This window comes from Pleurodeles waltl, chromosome 9, assembly GCF_031143425.1.
Source record: "Pleurodeles waltl isolate 20211129_DDA chromosome 9, aPleWal1.hap1.20221129, whole genome shotgun sequence".
Taxonomy (NCBI): Eukaryota; Metazoa; Chordata; class Amphibia; order Caudata; family Salamandridae; genus Pleurodeles; species Pleurodeles waltl.
The window spans coordinates 290073077-290088585 of NC_090448.1; the positions used below are offsets into that span (position 1 = coordinate 290073077).

General features: G+C 46.4%; 1 protein-coding gene across 1 annotated transcript in view; it reads right to left on the bottom strand.

Moving 5' to 3' along the window:
- The window catches only part of PARP3 (poly(ADP-ribose) polymerase family member 3), a 125666-nt gene that overhangs the window by 13853 nt on the left and 96304 nt on the right, over nucleotides 1–15509 (bottom strand). The window contains exon 9 of the mRNA XM_069206751.1: nucleotides 10988–11165. Within this exon, the coding sequence (XP_069062852.1) occupies nucleotides 10988–11165 (178 nt within the window). The remainder of the gene's footprint in view (nucleotides 1–10987; nucleotides 11166–15509) is intronic.

Sequence of the window (15509 nt, forward strand, 5' to 3'; positions counted from 1 at the left end):
TACCAGGGAGCATAGGCAGGCTTTGGTATGAGCTGTGGGTGGAGGAGAGTGTGTTGAATAAAAAATCATCCTCGACCTGTTCTGAGTGGAGGCTTACGTTGTGAAATTGTGCTGCTCTAGCCACCACTTGAGAATACGCGGTGCTGTCCTCTGGTGGAGATGGCTTCGTAGGGTATGCCTCCGGACTGTTATCTGACACTGGGGCGTCGTATAGGTCCCATGCGTCTTGATCTTGGTCACCCTGGCTTATGGTGGTGTGAGCTGGGGAGTGTGATGGAGTTCGTGCTGGTGAGACGTTAATCACGGGCGGAGGAGAGGGTGGTGGGGTAACTCTTTTCACCACTTTTGGTTGTGGTGTCTGTTCAGTTTGGAACTCCAACCTTCTCTTTCTTCTAATGGGGGGAAGGGTGCTTATTTTTCCTGTCCCCTGCTGTATGAAAATACGCTTTTGCGTATGGTCCACATCAGTTGATTGTAGCTCTTCCTCAAACCTATGCTTTTGCATTTGGGAGGTTAGCGAGTGCTCTTCTGTATAAGAGCCTGAAGCTGGGTCGCTTGCAGTTTGTTTCGGCACCGAAACCCTGTCTGCGTGTTTTTTCGGCTCCGAGGTGACTTTTTTCTTTTTCGGGGCCGAAACCTCTCGGCGTCGATCTTCTTCGGTGCCGCTGTCTCGGCGTCGAGCCGTGTCCACACCGGCATCTCGGTGTCGAGGCTTGTCTCCAGCACTTTCTCGGTCCCGAGAAGGCTGCGTGCCGGTGTCTCGACCGGAGTCGGACGATCTCGGCACTGTTTGGGCCTTTTTCGGTGCCGACGGTCGGTCACCGAATTTATGGGTGGAGCCATGGCCTGATGGCAGTGGCGTCCCCTGGGCCTTGTAAATGTTCCTCTGTGTGGTTTTCGACGTCTTACTCACGGTTTGTGTATCGTCGAATCCTTCGGAGTCCGATTCTTGGATCGAGAAGGTACCTTCCTCTTCCTGTTCCTCGAACTCTTGGTGGGCTGTCGGCACGGACGCCATCTGAAGTCTTCTGGCTCGACGGTCTCGGAGTGTCTTTCGGGACCGGAACGCACGACAGGCCTCGCAGGTGTCTTCACTGTGCTCAGGTGACAGGCACAGGTTACAGACCAAGTGTTGGTCTGTATAGGGGTATTTATTGTGGCATTTGGGGCAGAAACGGAACGGGATCCGTTCCATCGGCGTTCTTCAGCACGCGGTCGGGCCGACCAGGCCCCGACGGAGGATCGAAAAACTACCCCGAAGGGCACCGGAGCTCTTCGATCTTCGATGCGGTGTTGAATGTAAGTACGCCGATCCCGAACGCAACAATACCGACGAAAATCTTCCGAAATTAGCTAATTTTCCGTTCCGAAACTCGGAGCGACAGGAACACGTCCGAACCCGATGGCGGAAAAAAAACAATCGAAGATGGAGTCGACGCCCATGCGCAATGGAGACAAAAGGAGGAGTCACTCGGTCCCGTGACTCGAAAGACTTCTTCGAAGAAAAACAACTTGTAACACTCCGGCCCAACACCAGATGGCGAGCTATTGCAGAACATGCGTATCTACAGCGACAGATGCCATCGAACCTTTACTTATTAGCTAAGTAAATGGTTCAGTTAAAGGTGAGATAATTTTTTAAAAAACAGAAGGGGCTATCATCTCCCAGGGTCAAGAAACAATCCAACAGTTCTAACTCCTCAGTCTTAGGTGCTAGTCCAAAATTTATATTGGCTCTATTTACTACGTTATCCTAGGGGGCCAGGTCCAGGCCAGCTCAAAACTTCAACTGATTGGTAGCGGAAGCCGAATGATAGATTCTGGACCAAACTCTGATCTTTGGGTACCTTGGATGACCCTATCCAGTAAAGAATTTCTGGTTCTCCTGGTGTTCTTGGCTTACTATCTGGTCACGACCGTTCAAGCTGTGACACAGTCCACCAGTGTCGAGTGACCTAAGTCCAACCACCAGTTAAGGTCCTAGTGTTTGTAAGAGCCAAATAAACTGGTGAAGCAGTGCTCACTAGCTTTTCCTTCAGTGGCTCACGTCTCCGAATCCACTAGTTCTGCTCAAATTCTCCAATGATAGCGGCACCCACAGACACGAGTCACAAATTCAGTCAGTCTTTCTTTCAGGGCCAAGTGATACCTCAGGTATCCATAGGGCTAGGAAAATGTTTTAAGTGGTTTTCTAATTAGAACACTACACTTGGACATGTGAAGGACACCAGTCTTCTAGTCTTTTATGAGACTGAGGAAGGGGTACAAGCACCGTGCAGGTATGAGATGCATCTGGACATTACAGGCTCCCTACGCTCGGTAAAAGGAGGCACTGCTTCAACGCCATGACCCATGTAATGCTTTCAATGATTCCATCCTCCTACTCAGCTGTACTGTGGGCGCTTTGGCGATGCTAAGTACTCACAATTCAATGGTTTACCTAGTGGCCAGCAACACGATTGACCGGATAGCTGCTTGCGGTGCCTGCAGTTGCAGAAGAGTAGCTCCTCTACTCCAAGAGTGATCTTTCTTGGCGAAGTTGGTCCTAGCAATTGTCGATGGCAAGCAACCTGGCAGGGTTTTGTGCCATTCTTTGGTGTAGGTCTTCAGTTATCACTCACTTTGTCCTTCTTCCTCGGTTCCCAGTAGTCAAAGTCTTGACTTGATCTGCTTTCCTATTGTCAGGGGGTCCCCTAAATAATCAATTACGGGGTGTAACAAGTGGGCTACTTACCCTTGGGGTCACTACCACCCCTTAGAAGACCACTTCCTTTAGGGAATGGGCATCAACCTCTGCCAAAGTTCCTAATTCTACCACACAAGAGATTGGTGGAATTCTCCTTTTCATGTTCCCTTCAGGCTTCCCACCTTAGAGGTGTGGTAAGCATTTAAGTATAACACGCCTCCTGACTAGCTAATTTTTCCCACCTGTAGTGGTGCCAAATGGGCCACAGGGCAGGGGGCTGTCTTTCCCAGCTCAGGGATAGCTGGGGTCTGATATCAAAGGTGGCAGGGACTTTGAAGTCCCTGGTCTTGGTGTGCAGACTTACTAGCCATCCTGTTGGCGGAGATGATAACACCTCCTGACAGAGTAGGAATTGTTTCTGACCTCGGAGAGCAGGGGCTCTCACCTCCAGGGGGTCAGAAACATATCTGTGGTGACAGGCTGGATGATACCAGTCAGCCAGCACATTAGAGGACTAGTATGTTTTCAGCGGGCATCTCTGAGGTGCCCTTTGGGTGATTGTCATAATAAATCCAATACTGGCAAAACAATTGATTTATTAAGACGAGGTGTTTGATACCAAACACCATTATTTTCTGTGCACCCATCATGCAACTGGGTCACTCGTAATGACCAGCGTTCAGTACATGTTCTAAGGTGGCTGCCTGGTCACTCGAAATATCTAGTAATAGAACAAGACATCACAGGGGCATAGCTGCTCATGCACACATGCCCTCACATGTATTTTAATGCACCCTTCCTTAGGGCTCTCAAGGCCTACTGGAGGGGTGACGTACATATAATGCATGCAGTAACTTTGGCACGGCACATAATGAGTGTGCCATTTTGTGTTTTCACTCAGGGCTTGCACCCTGACACGCGGTCTGTGATATCAGGGCATATGAAATTTGTGTAGGGGTCCCTTAGCGTGGCATAGGATATGCTGCAGCCCTTAGGGACCCACTTAGGCCGTAGGTACCAGGGGTACCATTTACTAGGGACTTACAGGAGCACTAAAGTCCTGTGCCAATTGTGGAAAAATCTGACTCAAACATATCTTGTTTTAAGAAAAGAGCACTGACACGGAGGTCTGGTAACAGGCAACAGTGCACTGTCACAGTCGAAAACCAGCATCTAGTAGTTCTAAAGTGGGAGAGCATCTACAAAGGAGGCCAAATTCCTACTGCGACTCTAGCATTACAAGTTCTAGTTCTTGGGATTGATGGTGGTGCAAGAGAGGACCACCTGCTGTGAGTGAGTGAGAAATAGAGATGAACTCTCCCTCTTTACCTATGTGGCTACTACACAAAACATCATTTCCCAGACTAAATATTTTGGAAACAATTGAAGGGCCATAGTAACTCCAGCAGTCAGGAAGTTAAATTGGTAATGTGTTCCCCCACTTCTCACTATCCTTAGGTACTGGCGATGGGTCAGAAGTACTGGAATAAAGAAGTAGGTATCATTGAGTCTGAGTGTTGCTATGTAGTAACTGTAGAAACTGTGAGCACTTTTTAGAAGAACAACTATTTGTAACGCTCCAAACCCAACACTAAATTGGAAAGGTATGTACATTTATTCCAACCCTTGCACATCATGCTGATGTCAAAAATACACCCCACCCCCCAAAAAAAAAACGTTACTTCTTACATCTGTATATAAAGTCTGGGAACTCCAGGTTCTCCCTTGTCACAATAAATAAACAAACAAATAACAAACAACTAATCACTCGTCCCCCAAACAGACATCAAGACCACAAAATGATTTGTACCAATGTATATGAGGACTAAACAACACATCATTATTAAGTCAGAATACATATTGAATGAAATAAATAATAATGTAGCAATAGTGATGTGTTCAATTACTGTCAATGATAAGGCAATCTATAGTCTCACCACAGGTGTGGTCTGCAACGCAATCTGTCACATCATTTGTGAAGTCATAAGCAGTTCATCTGGTGGTAGAGGTCTGCTTTTCAAGACAGTAGTTGTGGTTTTTGCAGGTAACTGTACCTGGCCAACTTAAGACTGGGTCAGATTTATTACATATGGGATAAAGTACCCCCTGCCAAACTTTATAAGGATATTGCAAGTCACTGAGAAGTTCCATAACCATATAGAGGAATGAGGCCGAAGGTAATGGTAATGGAACTGGGGGTGCTTTATCCCTATAATACATAGTCACACCATCTCCTTTCCCACAAATCACTTAAAACTTTGGTGCATAGCTCTTTCATGTGAAAAGATAAACATGTTACCAAACATGAATGATAAAAACAAAACCTCTGGTGCAAATAAACACACCAAAGACCTGTTAGTTATTTGTTTCAAACAAATATTGGAAATAGTTCAATACAAGTCAGTTTTTAAAAGAAAAGTTGCACTAGCTAAGAATGTGTAGAGACATGCAGAAAGATTCTAACTTTTCTCTATCTAAGAGGTGCAAAAAATAAACATGTTCTCTCTGCTTGTCATGGTCAGTTACAAAAATAGAGCAGAAGAAAGAAAAGCAACATTTCATTTTTGTTCTTTAAACAGCTGCTTCAATTATGCTCCGTAACCTGTCCTATCACCTCGCTGCTGTCTCACGCGGCAGGCATTTTGATGTTAGAACTCAAATGTAATAACTTATAATAGTCTAGTTCTGTCGTCTTTTCTTTATAATCATCGACTGGGTGCGTCACAAGTCGCCGATTATAACAAAAACAGAGTCTGGCTTTTATTCAGGGATTACAGAATTCCATGTATTATACAGCCACAACTTCACTTAAAGAGTCTTTTCAAGGAAATTTAGGAGTATTTTTTTTAAGATACCTTAATGAGGTATGACCAGATGGAATCATAAATTATGCTTAATGAACAAGTTACTTACCTTCGGTAACAAGTTACCTGGTAGAAACAATGTCTAGTTGCAGCCTCCTTACCTTAGAATTTCACCCAGCCATCATTCTAGATCTGCAGATTTTTCTTGAGCAGTACCTCTGCACATCGCTAGGTGGCACTGATCAGCTCCGTGTCCGTCGTCGTCCGCACTGGATAGGACTTCCCGAGTCCCATATAGACACAGCCCTGGCATTCTGAGATCAGTTTCTTTTCACAAATTTTCATTGCAGAAGCGCAGAGCCATGAAGAACACTGACCACTGTTGCATCAAAACAAGGGCCCCGAAAGAGGTGTCCTTGACCCTAGTTCGCAAAGAGGAGAGGATGGGTGGGTCTGTAAGGAATCTGCAACTAGATAAGTGTCTCTAACTAAGATCATAGCAGAAAGTCCTGCAGGACCGAATGGGCAATGTACCCGTCCCTACGGACCCGACTGTCCAGGCAGAAGTGTTTTGCTAACTTTGTGCAGAGATGCACACGTTGCCACCTGACAGATATCAGGGACTGTAACACATTTTAATGCAAAGTACAAAACATATGGAGACGGTTCTCTTCTGCACTGCCCGACCTTTCTTCGCAAACACATAACCAACAAAAAGTTGATCATCCACCTGGAGCTCTTTGGTACGTTGAATGTACAACGCCAATGCTCTTTTTTTGTCCAGGCCGAGGGGGATACCTCCTCTTCGTTAGGAGGATGTGGGGTGTGTAAAAAGTAGGCAAGGTGATGTATTGCCTACATGGAAGGCCATAACCACCTTAGGCAGAGAAGGAGGCCCTAGTGTGAAGCACCACTTTGTCAGGATAGATGGAAAGGTAGGCTGATGTAATGGACACAAGGAAAGCTGTTTTTAAAGTGAGAAGCCTAAGAGGACAATTGTGGAGAGGCTTGAAAGGAGCACACATTAGAAACACATTCAAATCCCATTGGGGCACAATGAAAGGGGAAGGAAGAAATATATGAGTAGGGCATTTAAGGAACCTATTTACAATAGGAGACAAAGAAGGAAAGTTGATCAGGCAAACGTTAAAAAGCAGAAATGGCAGACAGATAACCTTTGAGAGTGCCCATAGCCGAGCCCTGCTGGACCAAGGAAAGAATAAACCACAGGACCTCAGATGGAGGGGTAAAAGGAGGGGGGCGGGGGAGGTCAGCAAACCTATCTGTGCACCATGCCACAAATGTCTTCCAACAGGCGTATACAGTTTTGGTGGGCAGACACCTGGCTGTCATGATTACATTACGGAATTCGGGCGGAAGGTCAAAAGCTGCCAACTGCTGCTTCTCAATCTCCACATAAGAAGGCAGAAACTGGACAGGTTCTGGTGGACAACCCTCCCTTGCTGCTGCAACACAAGGTCCTCTTAAAGGGGCAGTCTGACTGGAGGATTGATGGCCAAGCTCAGTAGCTCAGGATTCCGGACTCTTCGTGCCCAGTCCAGAGCTACAAGTATTACTTGGGTCTGGTTATTCTTGATCTTCTTGAGAACTCTGCGCAGAAGTGGTATGGGTGGAAAGGCATACAGGAAAAATTAGTTCCACTTGCGACAAAAAGCATCACAGAGTGACTGCCACCTTGGAAACTCCAACGACTATACTGCTGACATTACGCGTTCTCTGCGGAGGTGAACAGATACAACCAAGTCTCGCATCACTGCTTAAAGAGACCTTGGCCACATCCAGATGGAGACGTTATTTGTGAACGACTAAGCATTGTCGGCTGAGTTTTTTCGCTCTGGTGTTCAGAGACCCCACCGGATGTTGAACCACCAGGGAAATGCGCAGTTGTCCAACCATGTCCAAAGGTGCAAAGCCTCAATGAATGGAGGAGGTGCACCATAGTCTGGAGATGGGAGATGACAGCCTGGGTGAGCCTGCCTTCAACAGCTAGTCATCGAGATGGGGGAAGACTGAAAACACAGATCTGCGCAGATCAGCTGCGACCACCACCATCACCTTAGTGAACACCGAGAGGTGCTAGTAAGGCCCTAGGGGAGCAGGTGAACTGAAAGTTCTCATAGCCTACCATGAGCTGCAAGAAACATCTGTGGACAGGCAGGCCGGGGATATAGAAATAGGCGTCCTGCAAGTACAACGCTACCATTCAGTCTTCTGGGTCTAGGGCAGATCTAACCTGAGCCAGTGTGAGCATTTCGAACTTCTCCTTCTTGAGAAAAAGATTGAGGGTCTTAAGGTCTAGCATTGGGCAGAGGCCCTTCTCCTTTTTGGGTAGCAGAAAGTAGCGGTAATAGCAACCACAATCTACTTCTGGCACAGGAACCTTCTCTGTGGCTCTCTTGGCAAAAAAAGCTGTAGCTTCCTCTTCGAGAAATGCCAAGATAACCTCCGTAATCTGATTGTAGGAAGGTGGTATGGGTGGAGGGGCAGTCTTGAAGGGGAGGGGTTAGCCACTTCGGACTATCTGCAAAACCCAGCTGTCTGTCGTGATGGATTGCCAGTGGAGCGGATGATGGCGAATCCTGCCTCTGACTGGTCCCTGGTGGGGAAGAGTCAGATGCCAGAATAAGAAGGTTTGGAGGAAGCTACAGAGGAGGCGGCAGCGGAATGGCAAGACCGCTAGCTCCCTGATCCACGAGGACGGTGGATCCTACGTCCCCGCCCAAGCAGAAGCTGGGCAGCATTCGCAACACGATGTCTGGAGGGGAACAGACGCAGGTGGTCACCCCTGCTGTGCCCACGAAAGGGGCGAAAAGAAGACTGGGGGGTGCTGCTATGAGCCCAAAGACCTGGCTGTAGTACAAGAATCCTTGAAGCACTCGAGCATCGAGTCTGCTTTCTCTCTGAAGAGACGGGAGCCATCAAAGGGCATATCCTTGAAGTGCTCGAGCACAGAGTCTGCGTTCTCTCTGAAGAGATGGGTGCCATGAAACTGCATGTCTTTAAGCTTAGCTTGGACATCCCCCGAAAAGTCAGATGTCCTCAATCAAGTGTGGCATCTCAAGGCCATTGCTGAAGCAATCACTCTGCCCAGTGAATTGGTCGTGTCCAGTCCACATCAAATTGTCAACTCTGGTGCATCTCTCCCATCAGCAACTGCTTGGGAAAGTACAGCCTGGACCTCCTCTGGGATTTGTGACAGCACTTGCGCAACCGTATCCCACAGCATATTGGAAAAATGGCCCGAAAACCATGCAGTGTTCACAGAACGCAATGGCAGAATGGCAGAAAAAAACATCATCTTCCCAAATGTGTCCAGCCTTTTGAATTACCCATCTCGGCATGAGGAAGAAAACGTGCCCTGGGAAGTGGAGGGTTGGATGACCAAGCTCTCAGGGGTGGGGTGTTGAGCCAGGAACCTGGGTCACTCGGTAAAGGGTGATGGCAGCGGGCAATTGTCCTATTCGTAGGAGCTCCTGTGCTGGGTTTGGAGCAGGTACTCAGTAGGATGTCCGTAAGGACTTCATTAAACAGGAGCAGGGGTCTGAAGAGGAAGCCCCAGGCTGAAGCACCTCTGACAGGAGGTTAGTCCTGACTGCCACAAAGGCAATTCGAAGTCCAGGACCTCGACCAATCTCTGCACCATCACTAAATATGAAGCTCCCTCCTCCGTAGCCACTGTAGGGAGAGAGAGAGAGAGCATGCCAGTATATGTGGAAGTATCCAGTCCACTGGCTTCATCCGGGTTCGTACATAAGCCACTGTGTTTTGGAGCAGGTATTTTAAATGATCCAGCGACCCCTCCCATTCCTCACTGTAACCTAGTCCATAGGAATATAAGGCTCAGGATCCGCCATAGGGTGTATGGCCCCTGTCGGCGCCAGAGTTGGCGTTACACGACACCCATCCAGCTCCGTGTCAAGAGTCGGCAATGAGGATGGGGACAGCACCGCCTGGGGGCATGAGCGGCGCCGTGAGCATCGACATCAGTACTTGCATCGGGGAAGGTTGAATGTGTGTCCCTCATAGCCGAGGCTGAAGCCACCAGCATGGAACCCGAAGGGGCCCTTTTCAACTCCATCGGGCCCAAAGGCACACTAACAGAGTCAGACTGCCCAAAAATGATGCGCATTGCCTCATAAAACTCCTTAAGTTGGCCATGGTTTGCTCCAGCTCCCAAGATACTCAGAGAGGCGCAGAGTTGGCCCGGACAGGCCTCGATCAACTACGCTCCCTCATTTCGTGGGCCAAGGTGAAGTCGAATAACGTTTCGCTTTCTTTGTCTTCTTCTTATGCCTTGACTTACCCAATCTTCACGAGGACTTGGAGTGGGACGACGAAGAGGGGGGACTCTGCAAATGATCCAAGTCCTCCCTCTCGACTGAGATAGGGACTTAAGCAGAGCGAAGCGCCAGGCCACCATCAGCTTTAGACACCTCTCCTTGAAAGCCTTCAGATTCATGGCCAGGCACTCGGAGCACAACACTGGGTTGTGGTCGTGCTAAAGATATGAAAGGCACACAAGGTGCAGATCTGTCATGGACATCGCTCAATGGCAGGATCCACAGTGCTTGAACCCTGTCTTACGCGAAGACATAATCTACGCACCAGTAGTAGATGTACTCAAAAAAGCTTCAACAAAAGTTGAAAAACCCCCAGTCAAAAAGTGACTGAGAGGTAGTTCTTTCTTCGGATCTGCGTTGGCTGGTGCAAAAAGAAAGGAACTGACATCAGTGTGCCGGGGTAGCGACTATATGGGACCCACAAAGTCATATGCTACGCGGATGGTGCAGATGATAGAGCCGATCGATGCCACCTAACGGCACAAAGGGGTACTGCTCATGAAAAATCTCCGAATCCAGACTGACGCCTGGGGAAAATTATAAGGCAAGGAATCTGCAACTAGATGTCTCTTGCAGATAAAAAAAATTCAATTATTTTTCTTTATATGACGTTCAAATGCTATATAACCATCTCCCAAAGAGAACCTTGGTGACTGAACCCCAGACTACAGACATATACCAAGAAATGTTGCTATAGCTGCAAGCAAATTTTCCAAAGGCAGTTAAAATGGAAAATAGTAATTTTGCTCAGCCACCTATTATCAAACCAACACTCCCACTCTCCACACAATCTTCTCAGTAATTGACAGGGTGAAGCTTAGTTGGACACACCATGTGAGTGGCAAATTGTGGGTAGACTTATCAAATGGAGGCAAAATTATAAGTATATCCAACAAGTACGGATTAAAGGAAACTGGGACATAACCCTTACAATAGAGTTGCTTTTGCTGATGCTGTAAAATTATTATATAAGTTCTTTCTCAGACAGCTGCAAGTACAGATAAAACAGATAGACATCTCAAGCAGAGAAGGCAGTGGCACACTACAAACAAACACAATCACTGAAAAACTGTTCGACAACCTGACACTTCACCAAAATTCTACTGCGATTAAGCTAGGCATAATAGTGAAATTACCATATCCGGCTGACTTGCTGTTCTCTGAAGCAAAATAGATGCCTCTGCCCACACGGCCACCGGAATGTGGCATGATGCGCAGCCCACTCTTAAGAATAGCAGCCACTACTGCCACATTGGTTCCATGCCAAAGCAGGCGCCGATTGTCCAGATCATTGTGAGCTGCAAATCGACTGCCCTGGGAAGACAAACATAAGATATAATAGAAGAGTCTTTGCACAGCTATGAATAGTATGTGATAGCAGAATGTCACTCCTCAACCTAACATTAGACTTTAGTCACTAGCAAGAGTTACCAAGATGGCACAAGGGCCTGTTCAGGGTAAGAATCCAGTACAGAGACAAGATGACAAGGAGATTGATCCTGAGAAGACCAAGGCAGGTATAACATGAGACAGAGATTCGAAAAACAAGATTGACTTGAGTTGAAAGCGGAGTTTAGTACACTGTTCAGAAAAGGGTAGAAGTATGGTATGTTACAAACACCCTACAATTGGCCATTTTTTACTGAATTTGTAGTTCTAGGAGGATGCATGGTTTCCAAATACAGAGACAATAGTACTTTTCTAACCTTTTTCCTTTTCCAATATACACATGAATAAACTGCAAACTACCGGGAATGGATGTCGAACAGAGCTCATTAACAGTTTCTACAGTCTTTGAAGAAAGAACAACGATGCAGAATGTTGGGCACTGTGCTATTAAGAACAATGAGCTACCTGCAAACTGATTAGTGAGTAGGATGAGTCAAATATGGGGAAGGAAATGCGTAATAAAATATGCTATACTATTTAGCACTGCAATGTGCCAAGCACTGCAACTGGAATAATGGTGCCTGTAAGGAACCCCATGCTTCACTTTCAAGCCATACCAATAAAAATGTAAACGATAAATAAAACACACCTTTTTACAGAATAAAGCAGCAGTCTGAGATACTGCAAGCAAAGCATGACAAGCCAAGAGTATTGAGAAACAAGAAGGTCTCTCCTATTCTCTTCCACTGATTCACAAATTGAGACTTCTAGGTGAACTGGTCATCTATCCTGGTGGATGGAGGTGGTGTTGGGCTTTGATTTTATTGACCTCTGCTGCTATTACTAGTAATCATGTTTTTCCGGAACAGGATTAGCCTAGCTAAACTTAACTGTTGAAAAAAGATCGCAGTAGTCATTGGTTCTCCAGTTACTACTCAATCCCTGTGCCCCAAATAAGAATGATGAATTCTGCCAACTTTTCTTTTTAAAGAAAATATGTAACTACTAGCTAAACTACTCCAACTAACAGGAGGTACATTTTATAAAAAAAAGTATGCTGATGATGCCCAGCTGGTGTTTAAAGCCTATTTAAAAATCAGGCGGAGGACCCCCGGGAAGGATGGTGGAGTGCTAGCATCCAGTGAGTACTGCTTCGAACCCTGTGGAGAAACTAAGCCCAGACTGGCAACGTTGCAAGCCTCATACGTCTGGGCCCGTGAGAGGTCAATGGGTGTGTCTGCATGGAGAACTTGATGCAAACAGTATTGAAGTTCACTGGGTACCAAACCTGCATGGGTACCGGATGGCTGGCTAAATATAGGACAGTAGTGCTAGAGGACAGTGAGAAGTGAGGCAGACTCAGGAGGCACCAGCGAGCAGCACAAGGGAACCTGGACTCTCTCACAAAAGCCCCAATTAGGTAAGTGTGGGCCGGACTGCCCTCAAAAGCCTGGTGACAAAACAGTTTGCTGGACAGCCACCGGCCTGGTTCAAAATGCAGCATCTGACAAGGGAAGGTTGTGAAGCGGCATTCTGACAATTTCTTTTCCAGGGTATTAGAGCTTGGAGCTGCAATGGAATGGGCACGTCTTATGGAGCCTTCAAGATGGGTGAGGGTAGCAGGGGCCCACCTGCCTAACTTATATGGATACATAAGTCTACCACATGTAGGAGTCGAGTGGTTTGTGTAGCAGGCCCAGGAGCTACTGATGCATCACAGGGTGCGCAAGATGAGTGTCTCCTCTGTGAGCGCTGTGTGTCAGTGGAAGGCCGAGAGTGCTGTCTCTAGTGTCAACTGTCTTTTGTCCTGGGTGAGAGCTGAGAAAGACTGAACATACACAGCATAGAAGAGGACCTTGACGCTCATAAAGAAACTGCTGGGGTGTGGAGATGGAACCTGCGTCCCACTTCTGATAAGACAATAAAAACAATCTGTGCACCATTAACATCTTCACTGAGGTATCACTGGAATGACTGAAGTGCTTGGTCCCTCCCTAGAAGTATGGGAGGAAAGAGATGCAATGAGATCCTACAAAGCTGGAGCAATCACTGTAATACAAGGCTTTTCACCGTTCATCTGGCACACCACCACTTCCTTGTCGAAGCTGGACCTCATGAACACTGGGGCGCTCAGACTTGCCCACCTGCAAAAACAGATGAGAGCTAAAGGATGACCTCATGCCCAGAACTTATGGGCGCATGGGAGGCTGCACGATTGACAGATTCTGGAGGAAGTGTGACAAGGGCCTGGACCCTCGGGTGAATGTAGATATGACCTCATCAGATAACACCTCCACTCTGGGAATGATTATCTTTCATCAATTAATTCAGGCTTCCAAAAGCTTCACAAGGAGGAACTAGCAGGGCTGCGAGTAGAAATAACGCATATCCTCCAAGAAATGAAAGACCTGATCCATGAATCATAGGTTAGAGAACAAAGAATTCTGACTGGATTCAACTGGGACAATAAAACTATCCTTCCCCACTATGGTGACCTTATTAGAATCTCAAGTACAACTTATGAAAGAGAAATGTGAAGATCTCGAAAATAGGTCCAGGAGAGAGAATATTTGCATTACAACGTGAAAAACGAATATGAAAACAAAACAATATTTAGTGCTTCCTGGCAACGCTTTTCCAACAGAACCTCTAAGTACACCTACCAGCTTCCATTGCTATCTTCAGGGTGAACAGAGAAGGTAGACATTCAAAAGAAGCAGGAGCGCGAAACATGATTGCAAAAATGTCAGATCACAGACAAAAGGAAGAGATCATGGCCAAGTGTCAGACTAAGGGTGGTGCGTGATCTAGGGCCTGCCCCACGTATCTCAGTGGTTACCTTTCAGTCTCTCAAACCTACATGTGCCAAAACTAGATGTGGTAAAGCACATGACGCTGCTCCTGCAGCACATTGGTGGTTAGGCTACTGCGTTATTCATTAAACATATGCAATGGTGCCTTGTGTTGAAATACGTTTGGAAGATTGCCATACTAATCATCAGAGGGACGCATGAGACAAATGGAAAATGTCACTTACCCAGTGTATATCTGTTCGTGGCATGAGTCGCTGCAGATTCACATGCTTTGCACATCCCGCCATCTAGTGTTGGGCTCGGAGTGTTACAAGTTGTTTTTCTTCGAAGAAGTCTTTTCGAGTCACGAGATCGAGGGACTCCTCCCATTTCGGCTCCATTGTGCATGGGCGTCGACTCCATCTTAGATTGTTTTCCCCGCAGAGAGGGTGAGGTAGGAGTTGTGTATTATAGTAATAGTGCCCATGCAATGGAGTGAATATGTATGTACATAATGTATTTTAAAGTGATATATTTACAAATTTACAAATGCTCAAGATCAACTTCGAAACGGCTACAGGCTCCCGGGGAGGCGGGTGGGCGCATGTGAATCTGCAGGGACTCATGCCACGAACAGATGTACACTGGGTAAGTGACATTTTCCGTTCAATGGCATGTGTAGCTGCAGATACACATGCTTTGCATAGACTAGTAAGCAGTTATCTCCCCAAAAGCGGTGGTTCAGCCTGTAGGAGTTGAAGTTGTTTGAAACAATGTCCTTAATACTGCTTGGCCTACTGTGGCTTGTTGTGCTGTTAACACATCTACGCAGTAGTGTTTGGTAAACGTATGAGGCGTAGACCATGTGGCTGCCTTACATATTTCAGTCATTGGAATATTTCCTAGAAAGGCCATGGTAGCACCTTTCTTTCTAGTTGAGTGTGCCTTTGGTGTAATAGGCAGTTCTCTTTTTGCTTTGAGATAGCAAGTTTGAATGCATTTAACTATCCATCTAGCAATGCCTTGTTTTGAAATTGGATTTCCTGTATGAGGTTTTTGGAAAGCAATAAATAATTGTTTTGTTTTCCGAATTTGTTTTGTTCTGTCAATGTAGTACATTAACGCTCGCTTGATGTCTAATGTATGTAGTGCGCTTTTAGCTACAGAATCTGGCTTTGGGAAGAACACTGGTAGTTCTACTGTTTGATTTAAGTGGAACGGTGATATGACTTTTGGTAAGAATTTAGGATTTGTTCGCAAGACTACTTTATGCTTGTGTATCTGAATAAATGGTTCTTGTATGGTAAAGGCCTGTATCTCACTTACTCTTCTTAGAGATGTGATAGCAATTAGAAATGCAACTTTCCATGTTAAGTATTGCATTTCACATGAGTGCATAGGTTCGAAAGGTGGACCCATGAGTCGTGTTAAGACAATGTTGAGGTTCCACGAAGGAACTGGTGGTGTTCTTGGTGGT